General features: G+C 42.4%; 1 protein-coding gene across 5 annotated transcripts in view; it reads left to right on the top strand.

Moving 5' to 3' along the window:
• Positions 1-19045, top strand: part of samd12 (sterile alpha motif domain containing 12) — a 101508-nt gene that overhangs the window by 29439 nt on the left and 53024 nt on the right. For all 5 annotated transcript variants that reach the window (XM_083685206.1, XM_083685207.1, XM_083685208.1 and 2 more), the window contains one exon: positions 1974-2103. In XM_083685206.1, the coding sequence (XP_083541332.1) occupies positions 1974-2103 (130 nt within the window). The remainder of the gene's footprint in view (positions 1-1973; positions 2104-19045) is intronic.

Below are 19045 nucleotides of genomic sequence, written 5' to 3'. Positions count from 1 at the left end.
TAGTGCTAGAGAAAGGGAGATGGACACTCAGGTTCAATGTCTCAAATACCCACTCAGTCAGTCAACATGATGCTAATGGCAATCCCTTTCCATGCTGAAAAAATTGCATATTACTGAAATGGTACTGTTTATGTTTTTACTCACTAGATGGTGCTATGTATTTGTGAATGTCAGGGCCATAATTATGCTGACCTGGGTAGGCCTCTGAGTGCAGTACAAGGTTCTTGTGAATTCACAGTGAACGTTAATGAAACCTCTGTTTTGTGAGTCTCTGGAATGTGGTATCTACTCCAACGATACTGTAATTCCTGTGATACCTTTTCATTAGTTTCTTATTTGATGCAAGTTATACTGAAATTATTTAAGACTACCTGAAATATTTAATATGGAATGCCCTAGTCTCCCATCTGCTCACCAACACTATTCATAACACCAAGTCTACTGGATGTTACTGCTGTTCTTTTGGTGTCTATTGTATGGCTTTCCATGTTTGGCTTTTATTTTTAGTATTCTACCTCTCTCTTTGTTGTCCCTACTCTAATGAGAAATACCTGAACTGTACAAGGCTTTTAATTACATTACACCAAGGACAGAAGGGCAATGTTTTGTGCTAGACCATGTTTGTACAGTGTGTGTGTGTGTGTGTGTGTGTGTGTGTGTGTGTGTGTGCGTGCGTGCAGGCGTGTGAGTGTGTGCATGTGTGTGTTTCTTTGAAATAAAGCTAGCTGTTCTCGCCCCATACTCCAGCGCTGTCACTCAAATCTCTAATTGGCCCAAAGTATTCTTGTTCATGACTCCCCTCTGTTGTCTTTCTCTCCTCAGCTTTTCTTTCCGCTGTGTTTCGTTGCTGCCAGGCGCAGCCTTGTACAAGAAACTCTGCTCTGTGTTCTATTACTACACAATGTAATACACAGATGACTATGGACTTAGTAACTGTTCTAGAAAAAGATCCCTTTCCATTGTCAAACCCCATAATCATACCCCATGACGGCATATGCACACTCACTCCTCAACGGGATTGCGAGCAGAACCAATAAGCAACTGCATCACTCTCTCCCACCCCTCATATATCCTCCCCTCCATCTCTCTTACTATCTCTTTTCTCCCTCCCTTCCTCCCTCCCATCTCTCTCTCTCTCTCTTTCATGGTAGCTTCTCTGGCTAAACCCTCCCCTCTATGCCCAGGCTGGTAGTCAGGGTTAATTCACATTGAGCTGAGGTGTATTTAAAGGTTAAAGTGTTGGACCTGCCTCCCTGCAGATTCAGGGTCTATGTGGTCCTACAAACAGTCACATCGTCTGTACTCTGTCATTCCCCCAATGCTGCCAAGCACAGTCACCCCCAGTGGCTCAGACAGCTACTGTCGGTACAGACGGAGAGGGAGGCACAGAGAGGTAAAACGCTGTGGGTGCTTGTTTTTTTCTGCTGGCCTAGATGGAGGCATGCTGTATTGCTATGCAGCACCACGCAGCAGCCACCATGCCAGCGTGAGTGCGAGGGAGTGGATGTGAAATTTTAACCACCTCTCTGTGTTTGTAATTTTAGTAGCCCCTCAATCAAAATGAAGGGATGCCAGCACTTTTGAATCAGTGTTCTTCAGCAGTACGCAGACTGACTGTCTGAGGGATTAGACACCGTAGCTGCATGTTGTGTATCGTGTTACCCAGGTCTCCTTGTTGCCTGACATGTGGCATCGTCTTTTACTTCTGTTACACTAGTGTCAAGTGAGGCACATCAATCAATATTGCTGAATCATTGCAATGGTGTAATTTTTACGATTTTTACGATTGTACATAGTGCATCATAGTGTGTATATACTAACATAGGGACAGTATGTTATCAGGACAATGCTACAGTATGATACAAATACATCTTTTTATATGTAAGTATAGTAAGTGTGCACTGTAAAGTACATGACATACTGTAAATAACATTTATTGTGGTCTATTTTATGTGTTCTCTCTGGACCCACAGCCGGGGATAGTGAAGCTGTCCAAGCCCGTGGCCCTGTGGACCCAGCAGGACGTGTGCAAGTGGCTAAAGAAGCACTGTCCCAACCAGCACCAGATCTACAGCGACTCCTTCAAGCAGCATGACATCACAGGTGCGCCCCCGGTCCTCCATCTGCCTCTGCCACTGTCACAGTAGCCCTGTCAATCATCGCCCTAACGAGGCCCTTCAAGGTCACCCACACGCTAACGACCCTCTGCATAACGACCCACTGCATAATGACAAGATGGCTAATTGCCATGCACTCAACCTCTCAGAGCACAAATTATTACATTAGAATGTTTATTTACGACTGCCGACGCCCTCGCTCATGATGACTGGCAAATGGGCACTTCACCCATGATGCTCTTGCAGTGGTGTTCCGTTAAGTGGAAAATGCTACCTTCCATTCACATGTAGTTGAAGGTACGCTAGCTAGCGGACTCCCACTTGTCCTATGTCATCACTGTATTTAATTGGATAAAAGATACATGATGTTTAACGTACATAATCGTAAAAACATATTACTGATCATGTGATCCATTTATCAGATGGATTCAATTTAGCCAGAACTATTAGCTTAGCTGAATTAAGTATCTCTTGAATTGTGAGGTGTTGTGGTATAAGGATAATAGGAGTTAGTAAAGAGCTAACTACCAGCCCAATTAGGGATAATGATATGGATAAAACATGCAAGTAATTCAGTCATCCCATCCACCATTAATTAACAGAATCCAATTAAAACAGGCCAAGCCATACCAATCGGGCTCACAAAACAATCTGCATCACAATCAATCTTTGAAATATCAGGCTGATCTTTCTTTATTCTGTTAGAATAAACCATAGGAACAAATTATGAATGTAACATTGTATTAAAACTAAAACAAAACATCTTGTGTGCACAAACACTACAGTGTAGGAATACATTACACACAACTGAGAATATCTATTCATGGAATGCCTTGTCAAACTCTAGCTGCCTGTGACTTGGAAATGGAAGATGGCTGACTGTCTCTTTTCTATTTCTGGAGGACCAGGAGAAGGCGGTAGCTACTCTACTCTAGTACTTCTCTTTTTTTTATATTTCAACAGGAACCGAACATCAAACCACTTTTCAAATGTCAATACTACTTGTTTTCATTTTTTTAGCCCATTGGTCATCCTTTCAGAAGTAACAAATCATTAAACGGTATTGTGTCCAAATCATAACTTAAACAGGCACATTTATGTCCCCCTTTGACAGTGAGCTGGATATTTTACATCTCTGGGCTGGTGCAACATTTTTACTTCGGATGACTTCAATATAAAGCCGCCTCCCTGCCAGCACTCCGAACTACAGCCAAAAAAATCAATGTCTCCCATCCGCCTCCAGCCTCGATTGCCAAGATTCCCTTTGCACTCCTGAAAGACAGCACAAGTTTGACTTTAACACCGAGCTGTCATTAAAAATGCATTAAAGCATATTAAGGCATAATTAGATATTAGTCCCTAATCTTGTGTAATTACAAAGACAGAGTCTTTGCGAGTGAAGAGCGTGGCATGGTAAATGAGTTAAGTACACATTTGCAGATACCGTAGGTGTAATCAGTGGAGAAGGTGCACCGACATATGTAATCAAAAGGGAGAGAAAGGGGCGGGCGATGATTAAATTATATTCCCTGTCAAGGAGTGCATCGAATTAGAACATGGAAATTCAATGCGCTCTCTGACGGCATACAAAGAGAGGAATTAGATGCAGCTGTAGATAAAAGGCAGCTACGGTACTGAGTTACTGTTGTATTACATGGCAGGTGTTTAGATGTCAGTCAAAGTGGAAGCAGCCAGCTCCTCTCACCTTCAGTGAGGATATGGACCTATACCCCAAAGGGGATAGCAGTTTCTTCTACTGGATGCATCATAGGACTCATTGTGATTGCAAATGCATCACTTGGAAGGTTAACTGCCTAGTGGAGGCTTTTGCCTGACAAAACACATTTTGTCAAGTTGACAAGCTACTGCAAGGGGCTGCACAAAAACCTACTTGTTCCCCTAACTCTGTTTATCTTTCCATTTACAAATTACATTTGTTCATGCTCTAGTGATGGTGATTTGAATGTCCCTTGTTGGGTGTCATACAGGGTAGCAAATGTATATTTGATGAGCCATGAAAAGGATAAAAGGTGAAAAACACCATTTAAATGACCCTACCACTGGGCAATAGGCCTAAACAGCACTTTAGAAATTTGACAATAATTCCCACAGGCAGTGAGACCTTGTCATATAACCATACTGATGTCTCTCAGAGGAGGAGACATAAAGTCAGAGGCTACATGCTTGCAGTCAATGCTCAGCCTCCAAATGACTGCACCGTTGACCATCACTGTGTGTTACCTAGATAGGATACCTGAATGGTCTTATTGCAAATGACCAATCTGTAGAACAGTTGGCTATACACAGTTGGGAGGAATCATAATCAGTGATGCTATTGATAAGGTGACTCTTGGATCTAAGAGATGGAATGCAGGAATAGGACAGTAAAGAATGATCTTCAGAGAATGCTGAAGGATCACACTGATCCTCAATAGCTGCTTTTGGAAGGGGTGCCAGTGTGTGCTAAGGCTTACTAGCGGCCAGCTAGTGCTCAAAGCCTGTGTGTCCCGAGCCTAGTGAACAAGCCTGTTTGAATTTCTACAGTGGGTTTTTCTGCCCAGTGTGATCATTCAGTTTGTTAACATTCTACAGTTTGTAAGGTGGCAAACTATGGAGACACTAGTAGCAACACATCAAATCCTCTGGTTTCCCAAAAGGTTTTTGTAACTTAAGCACTTTGACAATTGTATTTGTAAAAAGCGCGATTCAAATTCATTCGATTGTGTAGTTAGAGCGAGCTAACTTGAATTATCCTTGCCACTCACCAAATTCACTAGCCAATTAAAGCACTTGGACAATAACAATATCCCGCACTCACTCTAAACCGCACCCCTAGCCCCGTTCAGCCTCATCACGGCCAGAGGGTAGAAGTTTAAAAGCCAGATTTTTAAGCATTGAATAGGCCTGGAGTAAGCCCTGTTGAAGCCCGGGAGTGACTGTGGAAAAGCAATTGGCCTTGGCACGCACTGGCACACACGTCGTAAGCCCCGCTATGGAAAGCCCGCTATTGATAGTGAGTGATTGAGTGGTCAGATGCAGCACTGTGTGTGGACTATGAAGTGTAAATATACAATGCATTCGGAAAGTATTCAGACCCCTTCACTTTTTCCACATTTCGTAATGTTACAGCCTTATTCTAAAATGGATTCAATTAATTTTTTTCCTCATCAATCTACACATAATACCCATAATGACAAAGCGAAAACAGGTTTTTTGAAATATTTGTTAATTTATTAAAAATAAAAAACTGAAATATCACATTTACAGTTGTGTTCAAAATAATAGCAGTCCAACATCACTAATCAGATCAATCACTGTTTTTGGTAGAAATTATATTTCTACATGGCAAATAATTTACTAGTAGTTGTAGTAGAGTAATAGAAAACCAACAGACCCAACAGTCATGACATGCATGCTGCTGATTCTGTGTAATTGAATCATTAAAGGGGGGTGTTCAAAATAATAGCAGTATGGAGTTCAATTAGTGAGGTCATTCATTCTGTGAAAAAACAGGTGTCACATAGGTGGCCCTTATTTAAGTACGAAGGCAGCAAATGTTGTACATGCTGGTTATAGTGCATTTCTCTCTGAAAATCGGAGTAAAATGGGTCGTTCCAGACATTGTTCAGAAGAACAGCGTACTTTGATTAAAAAGTTGATTGGAGAGGGGAAAACATATAAAGAAGTGCAGAAAATGATAGGCTGCTCAGCTCAAATGCTTTAAAATGGCAACCAAAACCAGAAAGACATGGAAGAAAACGGAAAACTACCATTCGAATGGATCAAAGAATAGCCAAAATGGCAAAGACTCAGCCAATGATCAGCTCCAGGGTGATCAAAGAAGGTCTAAAGTTACCTGTGAGTACTGTAACAATTAGAAGATGCCTATGTGAAGCCAAGCTATCGGCAAGAAGCCCCCGCAAAGTCCCATTGTTGAAAAAACGACATGTGCTGAAGAGGTTACAATTTGCCAAAGAACACATTGACTGGCCTAAAGAGAAATGGCGCAACATTTTGTGGACTGATGAAAGCAAGATTGTTCTTTTTGGGTCTAGGGGCCGCAGACAGTTTGCCAGACAACCAACACTGAATTCAAGCCACAGTACACTGTGAAGACAGTGAAGCATGGTGGCGCAAGCATCATGATATGGGGATGTTTCTCATACTATGGTGTCAGGCCTATTTATCGCATACCAGGGATCATGGATCAGTTTGGATACATCAAAATACTTGAAGATGTCATGTTGCCTTATGCCGAAGAGGAAATGCCCTTGAAATGGGTGTTTCAACAAGACAACGACCCCAAACACACCAGTAAACGAGCAGCATCTTGGTTCCAGACCAACAAGATTAACGTTATGGAGTGGCCAGCCCAATCCCCGGACCTTAATCCAATAGAAAACTTGTGGGGTGACATCAGAAATGCTGTTTCTGAGGCAAAACCAAGAAATGCAGAGGAATTGTGGAATGTAGTCCAATCGTCCTGGCCTGGAATACCTGTTCACAGGTGCCAGAAGTTGGTCAACTCCATGCAACACAGATGTGCAGCAGTTCTCAGAAACAGAGGTTATACAACTAAATATTAGTTCAGTGATTCACAGGAAAGCTAAATCTTCAAGCATTTTTCAGTTTATACAGTAAATGTTTGAGTTTGTAAAGAAAAATGCAGACACTGCTATTTTTTTGAACAGCCTAATATTCCTTTTTCTTCACTTTCTGTAAAGTAATAACAAATTTGATACATTTCTTCATGTTTTGATTTGGAATAGAATGTGCAGTGTTATACTATTATAAGGATTTTGAGCTTTACTCACTTTTTTAATTACACTGCTATTATTTTGAACACAACTGTACATAAGTATTCAGACCCTTTGCTGACACTCGAAATTGAGCTCAGGTGCATCCTGTTTCCATTGATCATCCTTTAGATGTTCTACGACTTGATTGGAGTCCACCTGTGGTAAATTCAATGATTGGACATGATTTGGAATGGCACACACCTGTCTATATAATGTCCCACAGTTGACCGTGCATGTCAGAGCAAAAACCAGGCCATGAGATCGAAGGAATTGTCTGTAGACCTCAGAGACAGGATTGTGTCGAGGCACAGATCTGAGGAAGGGTACAAAATATTTCTGCAGTATTGAAGGTCCCCAAGAACACAGAGAGCTGGCCACCCGGCCAAACTGAGCAATAGGGGGAGAAGGGCCACCGTCAGGGAGTTGACCAAGAACCCAATGGTCATTCTGACAGAGCTCCAGAGTTCCTCTGTGGAGATGGGAGAACCTTCCAGAAGGACAACCATCTCTGCAGCACTCCACCATTCAGGCCTTTATGGTAGAGTGGCCAGACAGAAGCCACTCTTCAGTAAAAAGCACATGACAGCCCGCTTGGAGTTTGCCAAAAGGCACCTAATGGATTCTCAGACCATGAGAAACAAGATTATCTGGTCTTATGAAACCAAGATTGAACTCTTTGGACTGAAAGCCAAGCGTCATGTCTGGAGGAAACCAGGCAACGCTCATCACCTGGCCCATACCATCCCTACAGTGAAGCATTGTGGTGGCAGCATCATGCTGTGGGGAAGTAGGGGCTGGGAGACTAGTCAGGATCGAGGGAAAGATGAACGGAGCAAAGTACAGAGAGATCCTTGATGAAAACCTGCTCCACAGCGCTCAGGACCTCAGACTGGGGTGAAGGTTCACCTTCAACAGGACAATGACCCTAAGCACACAGCCAAGACAACGCAGGAGTGGCTTCAGGACAAGTCTCTAAATATCCTTGAGTGGCCCAGCCAGAACCCGGACTTGAACCCGATCGAACATCTCTGGAGAGACCTGAAAATAGCTGTGCATCAACGCTCCCCATCCAACCTGACAGAGCTTGAGAGGATCTGCAGAGAAGAATGGGAGAAACTCCCCAGATACAGGTGTGCCAAGCTTGTCGCGTCAAACCAAAGAGGACTTGAGGCTGTAATCGCTGCCAAAGGTGCTTCATAAAGTACTGAGTAAAGGGTCTGGATACTTATGTAAATGTGATTATTTCATTTTTTTATTTTTAATAAATTAGCAAACATTTCTAAAAACCTGTTTTGGCTTTGTCATTATTGGGTATTGTGTGTAGGTTGATGAGGGGAAAAAATGTAATCCATTTTAAAATAAGGCCGTAAGATCACAAAATGTGGAAAAAGTGAAGGGGTCTGAATACTTTCCGAATGCACTGTAATGAGAAGTTAGCAGGAGTGCTAGTTATCTGGAGGATATGATCACGTTGATTCATCGTGATGTTACAAGTGGCACAGTGATTGTTGGGTAGTGGTGGCCGATCAGATACTGTAGATGTGCTGTGATTTATAATCAGCCTCATGCTGAGTGCTGCTGATTGTCTCTCTGCTGTGCATAGCTTCATTACAGAGGAGGACCACATACACTTTATAATAACTCCCCTCTTCTTCACAGTCTGGAATGGCATTAGCATCTCATTGGATCTCAGAGTCTCAGACCCATTCACAAGCTATGCTGTGTAGTGTTTGCCCAGGTCAGCCAGAGAGTTGCTGTCACGGTCAGAGTTTCTAATGTGTGTTATACCAATGAGTGCAGAATGATCTTAAGGCCTACACAACAATTAGTGAGTAATAGGAGGACTCACTGCAGGAAACTGTGGTGCAAATTGATTGCTGAGTTTCACTTAATCATATACTGTAGGATGTTATGTTGACAAGGATGTGTTGCTCATTGCGTGTTGGAAGTTAGTGCTGTTTAGGACCAGAGACTGGTGAGACTTATACTGTACCCAGAGGATACACACAGCTGCTTTAACACTAAAAGCCCCGGGACCTCATTACTAACCAAAGTATTTGTCCATCTTCCTGCACGTGGATATTGTGCCCTTATCGTCAATCAGACACACATAGGCTACTATGGCCTACATACACACACATACAGGTGGAGAAAAATACGTTTTAGTAGACTGAGAGCAAAACTATGGCTTTAATAAAACAAATGTAATAAGCCTACTTTTTGAAATACAGGTGTGATGAAGGGTACGTGTCTTCACAGACTGGATGCGCGCTGCCGGCCTTCTATTCACATGTACAGTGCCTATAGAAAGTCATCATACCCTGTGAAATCTTTACCTTTTGTCACATTACACCCTGGAAATTAAAATAAATCAAATCTAACTTTTTTGAGCTGTATGTACACATTATAACCCTCATCATCAAAGTGATTTATTTATTTATTTTTTAATTCTGGACAATTATTAAAAATTAATTAGTGAAATACCTGGTTTGGTTAAGTGATCAGCCCCTTAGAGTATACCATTAAAAACTTGCTCAGGTGCAACCAATCAACTTCCAGATCAAACACCAGGCTAATTGCCCCCCACCTGACATCAATTGTAGTGGTTTTGATTACATAAAACCAGCTGTTTCTTGAGGATTCCACTACTGGAAGTGCATGGTTCTGCAAAGAATTCACCATGGTTGGAAAAGTACTTTCAAAAGGCCTCCGGGATAAAGTTGTAGGAAGGCACAAGTTAGGTGAAGACTACAAAAAGATTTAGAAGGCTTTAGCTATCCCTCTGAGTAGCGTTCAGAGCATCATTAAGAAGTGGAAGGCGTATGGCACCACCAACACCTTGCCTAGATCAGGCTGTCCATCCAAACTGGATGACCGAGCCAGGAGGACATTGATCAGAGAAGCTACCAAGAGGCCAAAAGCAACTTTGAAGGACTTACAAGTCTTTATGGTTGGGACTGGTCTGTCTGTGCATGTGACAACAATCTCACAAGCTTTACACAAAGCTGGCCTGTATGGCAGGGTAGCAAGAAAGAAGCCTTTTCTGAAAAAGTGCCACACTCAGTCTCATTTGTGCTATGCAAAAACACACCTGGAAGATTCTGTTGCCATGTGGAAAAAGGTTTTATGGTCAGACGAGACTAAGATTGAACTTTTTGGACTGAACTCCAAGCGAAAACCAAACACAGCACATCACCCAAAACACACCATACCTACTGTGAAGCATGGTGGTGGCAACATTATGTTGTGGGGATGTTTCTCTTCAGCGGGGACTGGGCAATTGGTCAGGATTAAAGGGAAAATGGATGCTGCCAAGTACACCCAAATTCTTGAGGACAACCTGCGTCCCTCTGCTAGACAGCTGAAGATGGGCAGGTCATTCACCTTCCAACACGACAACGATCCTGAACATACCGCCAAAAGAACAACGTAGTGGCTTAAGGATAGAAAGGTGAATGTCCTTGAGTGGCCAAGTCAGAGCCCTGACTTAAATCCGATAAAAACATCTGTGGATGGACTTAAAGAGAGAAGTCCATCGCCGCTCGCCACGGAATTTGACTGAACTCGAACAATTCTGCAAGGAAGAATGGGCAAATATTCTCCAATCTAGGTGTGCAAAGCTAGTAGAGACATATCCAAACAGATTGATGGCTGTAATTGCAGCAAAAGGTGGCTCTACAAAGTATTAAATCAGGGGACTGATGACTTTTCCAACCCTGTTATTCTTGTTTTTCTTTTTTTATAAATTTTCAGAACTGTTGCCTTTTTTTTCATTAGTTTGATGTTGTATGGCTAAATTCTGTACATAAAGCTGGAAAAAGTTTTTTTTTTTTAATGGGTTTTGATTTCAGGCTGTACGATAAATATAGTAACTATTTCAAAGGGGTATGATGACTTTCTATAGGCACTGTAATTGCTTTTATCATGCAAATAACTGTTGTTGTCTGTCTGTCTATGTTACTGATATCACCATTACAGTTGAAATGGGTAAGCCATTCATAACTGTAAGGTCAGTTTCGAGTCACCAAAATGAGGATTAGGCTAGTTTCAATGGACCATTTGTGCTTGTGGCAGATGCTAATCACAGGACGTGACTTGGAGATGTTGGCCATAAAAGGTGTAATGGTCATGAAAATGCTTCCTGATTTTTTTTTTCTAAGTGTGATTTTGGATTTGTAAAAACGCTATTATGTTAAAAACAGACATTTAGGAAAATCAGGGAAGGAGCGGGACTTTTTGTTTCACAATGCAGAGTTATTTTATTATAAAGTGTCTCACACGCCCGTGGATCTCTGTTTGGAACGACTAGTGTTCAAGTTATGTGAAATATGTTTTGTGTGGAGGTTTCGCCTGAGGAGAACATTCCCCCCTATCTGCAGCTCACAGCCCAGCTCTTAAAACACATTAAGGTTCAGTGTTGCCATTTTGAGAGAGTTGTGAAATGGAGGGAAAGTGAGGTTAATTTGCTGCTTTTGTGCTCCTGTCCTCACCCTCTGCTGCACCATGGAGCAATAATTAGCATGGCTTTTGGTTCACATGCAAAAGGGGACGGATCCCACAGGGAAGGCCTCGTCTGTGTGTGTGTGTGTGTGTGTATTCAGTAGGTGCACAATGTGGGTCTGTGTATGTGTCCTCTTTTGCTTTTGTGTGTGTGTGTGTGTGTGTGTGTGTGAGAGAGAGAGCTGACTATATTATTGTGTACATATATGAATTCGCGTTAGTACTGTATGCACACTTCTATGCTGTATGCGCATATTCTGTTTGTACCAAACATGGGGAAGAATAGCCATTTTCTCACAGGAAATCAGTTGCTGGGTAGAGGTGGGTGAGAAGGAGTTAGTTATAAATTCCCAGGTTTGGGAACACAGGCGGACAGTGAGAGAGGGCAGACTTATAACAGCCAGCCAACTGGCTTCAGAGGAGACCAACTGAGAGTGGGAGTGAAATTTAAATCCAATCAATAATCTGCAACTGAAGCTGAAGTGCCTTAAATCATTTTCTCAGTCAATTGGCCAAAGATAAGTGGATACAGGAGATGAAGTAAAAAGAGCTTTGTTGTCTGGCAGTGTTCCCATCATAGACAGGGCATGGGGAAAGGAAATTATTACACTTATTCAGATAGAAATGGAATCCCTGTTACCTTAGCTGGGGCAGAATCAGAGAGAGACTGTGTGGCCAAAGTGTGTTTGCTTGTGTGTGAATAGTCTGTGCGCCATGGCTACTACGATAATCTGCTGGGTTCAGGTCTCCTCTTTCTCTACACCTCCCCTCTGCTCATTTTCTCCTCTCACCTCTTTTTTTAATAAATCCCCTTGCAGCCCTCTCATCCTCCTCTCTCCTTATCTCATCTTCTCCTCTCTTCTCTTCTCTCTCAGTCATCTTCTTCTCTCTGTCAGGCCATGCTACACTGCTCTGTGTATTAACTGTGGTTTGATAAATTCCCTGCTGTGGCTTGGTGGGATTGTGGAGTCAATGACTCAGAACTGCAGTGGAGAGACAGTTTGGACTCCTTACAGAAGCGTTTCGCTCGGCTGCTAGTGGAAAGAGAGGCACGTTGGCACCAATGACAAGAATTGGCAGGTCTCAAAATTTCTCTCATCTTGAGGCATCTTCACTGTCCACACACACACACAGTGCTATCTTCTTTCATGGTTTTCTTCTGATGAATAAATATTCCTTCTACCACCTGTTTATTCACTGGTGAGAAAGTGTTCTCTCATAGTGCCCTGTGTAAGTAATGGGAAAGTGAAGCATTTTTTGGCTCTATACAATTACTATGAGGTTAAACTAGAGAACTTGCGGAAATCAAATCATGTAAAAACAGAACTTCTGCTCCTCTGAAATAGTCTTGTACGAGGTCAAAAGGATGAGTAAGATGTCCAGAGATGCCATGAGTAAATTTTCTAAGAAAAATATTAATTTTTGGTGAAGGTATAGTCGCTTAAAAATGTAAGTGTTGTGTTTGTTATTGTTATTTTATGGTATGTGTGTACATACAGTACACAATACATTGGTTATTGGTTATGTATTGGTTTCACCATTTAGAAATGACAACACTTTTTATTTAGCTTGGCTGGCGATGTATTCTGTGGATGGGAGTCTCTGTCACATTCACACTACCTCCCGGAGAGTGTTACTGATCTGTGGGTTGTTTTGAGGATTTACTTAATTATGGTGAGCATTCTTCGGTCATCCGAATGTTTCCTTGGTCTACCAGCATGTTTGCGATTGCTAAGCTCACCAGTTTTTTTTTTCTTTTCTTTTGAATGATGTTCCAAACTGTTGATTTTGGTAGGTTTAAGGTTTTGACTGATATATTTTAGTCTCATCATGGCTTCCCTGACTTTCATTGACCTCTCTTTGGTCCTCATGTTGACAGACACCAATAGCAGACTCCAAAGGCAAACGCAAAGCCTAGAATCAAAACTAGACATTAAAAGCTCTCTTATGACTGCACAAATCATGTGACGGAACTCACCTAACTTACCAAAAATGCCTGTCAAGCCAGTTGTCCCATTACTTTCGGTGCCCTAAAATAGGGGGACTATGCATAAAAAGTGTTTTAGTTTCTGAATGGTGAAACCAATATGTACACAAAAACCATAAAATAAAAGCTGAGAATCTCAACTTTAACTGCGTAGTAATTATTTGATTTCAAATCCAAACTTTTGGAGTGAGCATTAAAAAGGCCGTAGAGACATGAATAAATACAACATTGCCACACCTGGGGGTGCGACGTGTAGCTCTGCCAACACACGGGGGCGGAGCTTCGGAGGTACAATCATCCGAATGCCCCACGTCAGACATCCTTGCTGGAATGTGAACTTGTTTTGTCAGCCCAGGAACGGTGATAGCTCACTTCTGGTGTCATCTTCTGCTGGGAAGCATCGTGTTGTTACCATGTCCAAGACAGTAGACATTGTGGGGTCAGCCATGGTGTCTCGTCGTATCTCCCTGCTGCTGACGGGCAGTGTTTCCACCTGTTGGGTGCAGAATACCTCCACAGTGTCGACTTTGTCTTTGTGTTTCACTTCGAGTGGCAGCCGTGAAAGTCCATCTGCATTAGCATGAAACTCGGCTTTCTTGTACTCGATGGTGTAATTATGAGCTGACCCCTCGATCTGGGCATAATTCTGCTCTGCCTTGCTGAGAGTTCTGGACACAAAGGCGATGGGGTTTTTTCTTCACCACTGGGCAGGACGTGAGAAATGATTGCACCTACCCCGTAGGGTGATGCGTCACAGGCGAGCCGGATGGCCTGCTTAGGGTCATAGTGAGTCAATACCTTTTGTGAGACGAGTAACTGCTTTGCTTCCCGGAACGCTGAATTAATTCCCAGCGTGACGTGACGTGACCTCCAAGCAATGCACTCTTCTCTTTTTTTCTTTATCATGCCGCTTGAATGTTCCTCTTTTAATCTCGGTTTTTCCCCCTCTTTCACAGTTCTTTTTACTTTTACACATTCGCCCTATGTGGCCTTTCTTCCCACAGTTATGGCAATTTGGTCTTTGGACCAGCAGTCATCATCTGTACTGTATGATTTGCTTTCCCACATCTCTTACATTTATGTCTCGTTTTGGGAGAGGACAGAGTCACTTTGTTTACCTTGATGGAGCTGCACTTCTCTTGCGACTGTCTCCACTGACACAGCGATTACCACTGCTTTGTGAAAGTTGAGAGCCGCCTCCGTCAATAGCCATTTCTGGTAGCTTCACTCTTTAATCCACAAATAAATCTGTCCCAAAGTGCGTATTCCAGCTTCGACTCAAAATCACAATATTCCGAGTCTCTTCAAAACTGCTACATACTGTGTGACTCCCCTTCTTCCTGGTTCTGTTCATGAAAATGATATCTCTTTGCTATAATGAGTGATTTTGGAGAGAATTGGGCCTGTAGTTCAGCCACAATGCGCTGAAAGGTCATTTAACATTTTTTTAATTTTTTACATTTATGGCATTTAGCAGACGCCTTTTATCCAAAGCGACTTACAACAAATACATATGTTTAAGTAAGTGGATCATCTATCCAACAGTCATCATAAGACAAAGTAATCAATGCTCACACCAGGGGCCATTGGCAGTCGTAATGCCAGAAGGCATTTAAAAAAACAAAAAAAACATCAATTATTTATTAACAGGAGAGAACTTGTACAGGGGTAAAGAGGTCTCAAGTGTTAGGGTTAGTACAAGGGGGGTAGTGGGGGTGAAGAGGTCTTTAGGAAGGACTGTTAAGATGTAGTCTGAAGACATGGGTTTTCAATCTACGGCGGAAGGTTGGTAGTGACTCTGCAGTCCTGACAGTGGTGGGAAGCTCATTCCACCAGCGGGGCGCCAGGACAGTGAAAAGCCGTGACTGAGTGGTGCGGCCGCTGCATCCACATAGAGGCGGCAGTGCCAGGCGGGCAGCCGAGGTGGAAGAGTGGAGTGATTATGCAGGGGTTTAGCGGCTAACCATTGCTTGCAAGTAGGGAGGGGCTGTTCCCTTTGCCGCCTGGTAGGCAAGCACCAGGGTCTTGAATCTGATGCGAGCTGCTACTGGTAGCCAGTGGAGGGTGCGGAGGAGGGGCATGACATGGGAGAATTTGGGGAGGTTGAACACCAGACGAGCGGCAGCGTTCAGGATGAGCTGCAGAGGTCTGATGGTGGAGGCGGGTAGACCGGTCATGTCTTCGGGCCGTGCTGGTGCAATTAAACTACGCAGCAGTCCATATGTTCTCATGCCCATAACACGAAGCAGCACTGACACTCGTTTCTCATCTTTTATGTCATTTGCATTTACAAAGTGTTCAAATCTTTCAATATACGTTGCCCATAGCTCCACAGTCTCATTGAAGGCATCAATATGTCCAATGGTAGCTGTTATTTTACTTTGTTCTCTTTGTGGCTGTGCTTGCCGTGCTGGCTTTTCTGCTAACTCTCCTAGCTCCAACTCTGAACTTGCACTTGATGAGCTAGTGTTAGCCATGTGCCCTTTTGCACATTTAGCATGGATGTTTTTGTTGTCTAAAATTCATTCCCAGCGCAATTCACTCCCATATACTTGACATGAGAGCGACACGCGAGCGCAGGTCGAGGCATTGGTATCTGCTTTATTAACACCGGGACGTTGTTACCAATTGCACTTAACAGTGTGTGTAGAGCGCCACCTAATGCATGGCAATAACAAGGCAATATCAATTGCATACATAACAAGTATGTTTTGGGTCATTGTCTAACTGTATGTTAAAGCACCATCCAATACATTTGGAGGCATTTGCTTGTACTCAAGCTGACAACATGTTGCTGTAGACTTCAGAATACATTCTGCTGCTGCCGTCAGTTACATAATCAATTAAGACAAGTTAGCCAGTTCTAGTGTCAGCCAAACCATAACACCCCCTCCACCATGCTTCACAGATGAGGTGGTATGCTGTAAATCGTGGGCAGATCCTTTTTCTCCAATCTTTCCTCTTGCAATAAGTCTGGTACATGATTATATGTATTATCTACTATACCTTTTTCCAGACTTCTGCAGGGTTTTTAGGTACCTTTATCAAACTGTAACATCACCATCCTCATCCCTGAGGATAACTAGTGGTTTGCACCTTGCAGTGAAGCCTCTATAGTTCGGCTGGTAACCTCATTGAGACCAGGCTTTCCTAGTTCTGCAAAAAAATAAAATAAAGGCACTTTTAACTACGCAAGGGATCTATGGAAGTTTGCGAGCTAACTTTCACTCCAACTCTGGATTTTGTCAAAGTTAGCTCTCTATTTCCCTTAACTTATTGTTAAATTACTTTGCAAGAGAAATATTTCATGCCCGTCAAAGGGGAGTCAGCGAAAGAAGGATTTTATTACTGTGACTTTGCAGGGTCATTTTTGTTTTCGATATATATATGACAAAGTCTCCGACTCTATTTGTCCATAGGATCAGACGAGGTTATGACGAGACTCGTTTTCCTTGCAATCAACTTGCTTGCCAGGGAAATTGATGTGAAGAAGTTGTCCATGGTTGTCCAAGTCCATGGTCATATTTCATCCTTTGCCCAGGAAAGGCTCCATCAGTTTCATCACCACATTCTTAGACACTCGCTCACCCACTGGCCGAGATGCATTTTTCCCCAGGTATGGAAATGCATTCAGCATGTATTTGGTGTCCACTTCGGCGGCTAACCAAAACTTGATGCCAAACTTGTCAGGCTTGTTAGCCATGTAATGTGTAAAGCAGCACCAAGCTTTTGTTGGAAACAGTTGCTCATCAACAGTCATGTTGTCTCCTGGCTTATAAAGAAGCAATCAAGGTATGTACACATTTGTCTGTCTCCTTGCGCATGGGTCTCATGATCAAAACATAGGAATTGCATAATTTCACAGGAGCGGTTCCATGGCCTGTCGTCAGTTTCCCAAAAGCTCACCAATTCCATTGACCTTGTGCAGTACACATTTACATTACATTTACATTTATGGCATTTAGCAGACGCCTTTATCCAAAGCGACTTACAACAATACATTTGTTTAAGTAAGTGAATCATCTATCCAACAGTCATCATAAGACAAAGTAATCAATGCTCACACCAGGGGCCATTGGCAGTCGTAATGCCAGTAGGCTAATTTTTTTTCCTCTTTTTTTTTTTTAAATATATTTTATTAGCAGGAGAGAACTTGTACAGGGGGGTAGCAGGGGAGAAGAGGTCTCGGGGTTAGGGTTAGTATAGGGGGGGTAGTGTAGTATAGGGGGGGGTACCTTCTTAAAAATCTATCTAAAAAAATGTATCTAATTTGTTACCCAGTACAGCGAAGCATTGTTAGTTGGTGCTATTTCATTCATGGAACTAAGAGGTAGAGTAGGCTATATAAAATATATTAAGATGACCCTTTGCGACCCTTGTCACAGTTAGTAGTGCAAACATATTAGTGCACATTTTACAGTATAGCCATTAATTATTTAAAAATGTTGTTTTATTTGAAACTATTATTTGAAAGCATTTCAAGTGTTTGAGGGTTTGTTTGCGATTAATGAGAAAGTGAGCCAAATAGACGTTTTTCTGTTTTCAAGGTGCATTCTATCTAGCGCTAAGCTACGGCGACCAGACATAGCCTACAAATGAAATAGATATAACTAGCGGCAACCCATCCTATAGATGGTCAAAGATCAATGCTCCGAAATTAGCATAAAAAATATCCAGTACAAAAGAACAGGTGTCTATCTCCCTCCATCCCACAGTTTAACTCACACAAACTTTCCCACAACAGTTTGTCTGATATTATTGTGTTGACTACGCAGCCCTCATAGACTAACAGGGTGCTTTTCAAAGAAACTTAGAAGCTGACATACGTGCGCATTTTCCATTTTGCTGCATGTATTGAGAAGCTATTTTCAAAGATCATTCTATGGTGCACTTGTGTGCGCATGGTGAGCGTAAAAAAAAGAGGCGGACACGCCTTATTTAAATAACTTTTTAATAACCTCACTCATATCATTTTACAATGCACTGTCAGTGTCAGTGGGGGAAATCCTTGTCAGAAAATGAATGTTTATGCTCCATGGAGGAAGCGGGCGGGTCCATAGTCTAATTTCTCCAGACAAAGGGAGTCTGTTTTGAATGGGTAATATCAGCGATCTACAGTACGAGTGGGTTGGCGGGAGGTGTGATCCTGTCTCAGAGTGAATTTGTTATCTACTGTAGGCAACTAATGAAGATGCATTTCACACAGTATTGCAACACTTTACGTTAAGATAGACACGATAAAGCAATGGTGAAAAATGAAAGGATCAATATACACCAGTTTACAAAACAAACAAGGGATTTAGAGAAGAGTAAGAGTTCAGTTGGGAGGGCAGTGTGAGAGCAGACCATGAGATGTGCAGTATTGTTGGTATAGACCTATGGGTGCGCCAGACTGATCATGGAAAGATCTGTATAGACATTGTCACAAATATCTTTACATTCTATTGCATGTATTCCTAAATGAAAAGCATACTGCAAAAAGAGCAGCCAGCACAAAAAAAGACCAGACCATTTCTCCCAGACCCGCTGTCCAGATTATGATTATGAATTTTAGCGCCAATGATTATACCACAGGTTTATCTGAAATGTCACCACTGAGTGTATAGGAGGCATGCCCATACAAGTGATTGATTTGTGTTGCT

This window comes from Argentina silus, assembly GCF_951799395.1.
Source record: "Argentina silus genome assembly, chromosome: 14".
Lineage (NCBI taxonomy): Eukaryota > Metazoa > Chordata > Actinopteri > Argentiniformes > Argentinidae > Argentina > Argentina silus.
The sequence above is the reverse complement of the archived record's forward strand: the minus strand, read 5'-3'. Positions and strand labels throughout refer to the sequence as shown.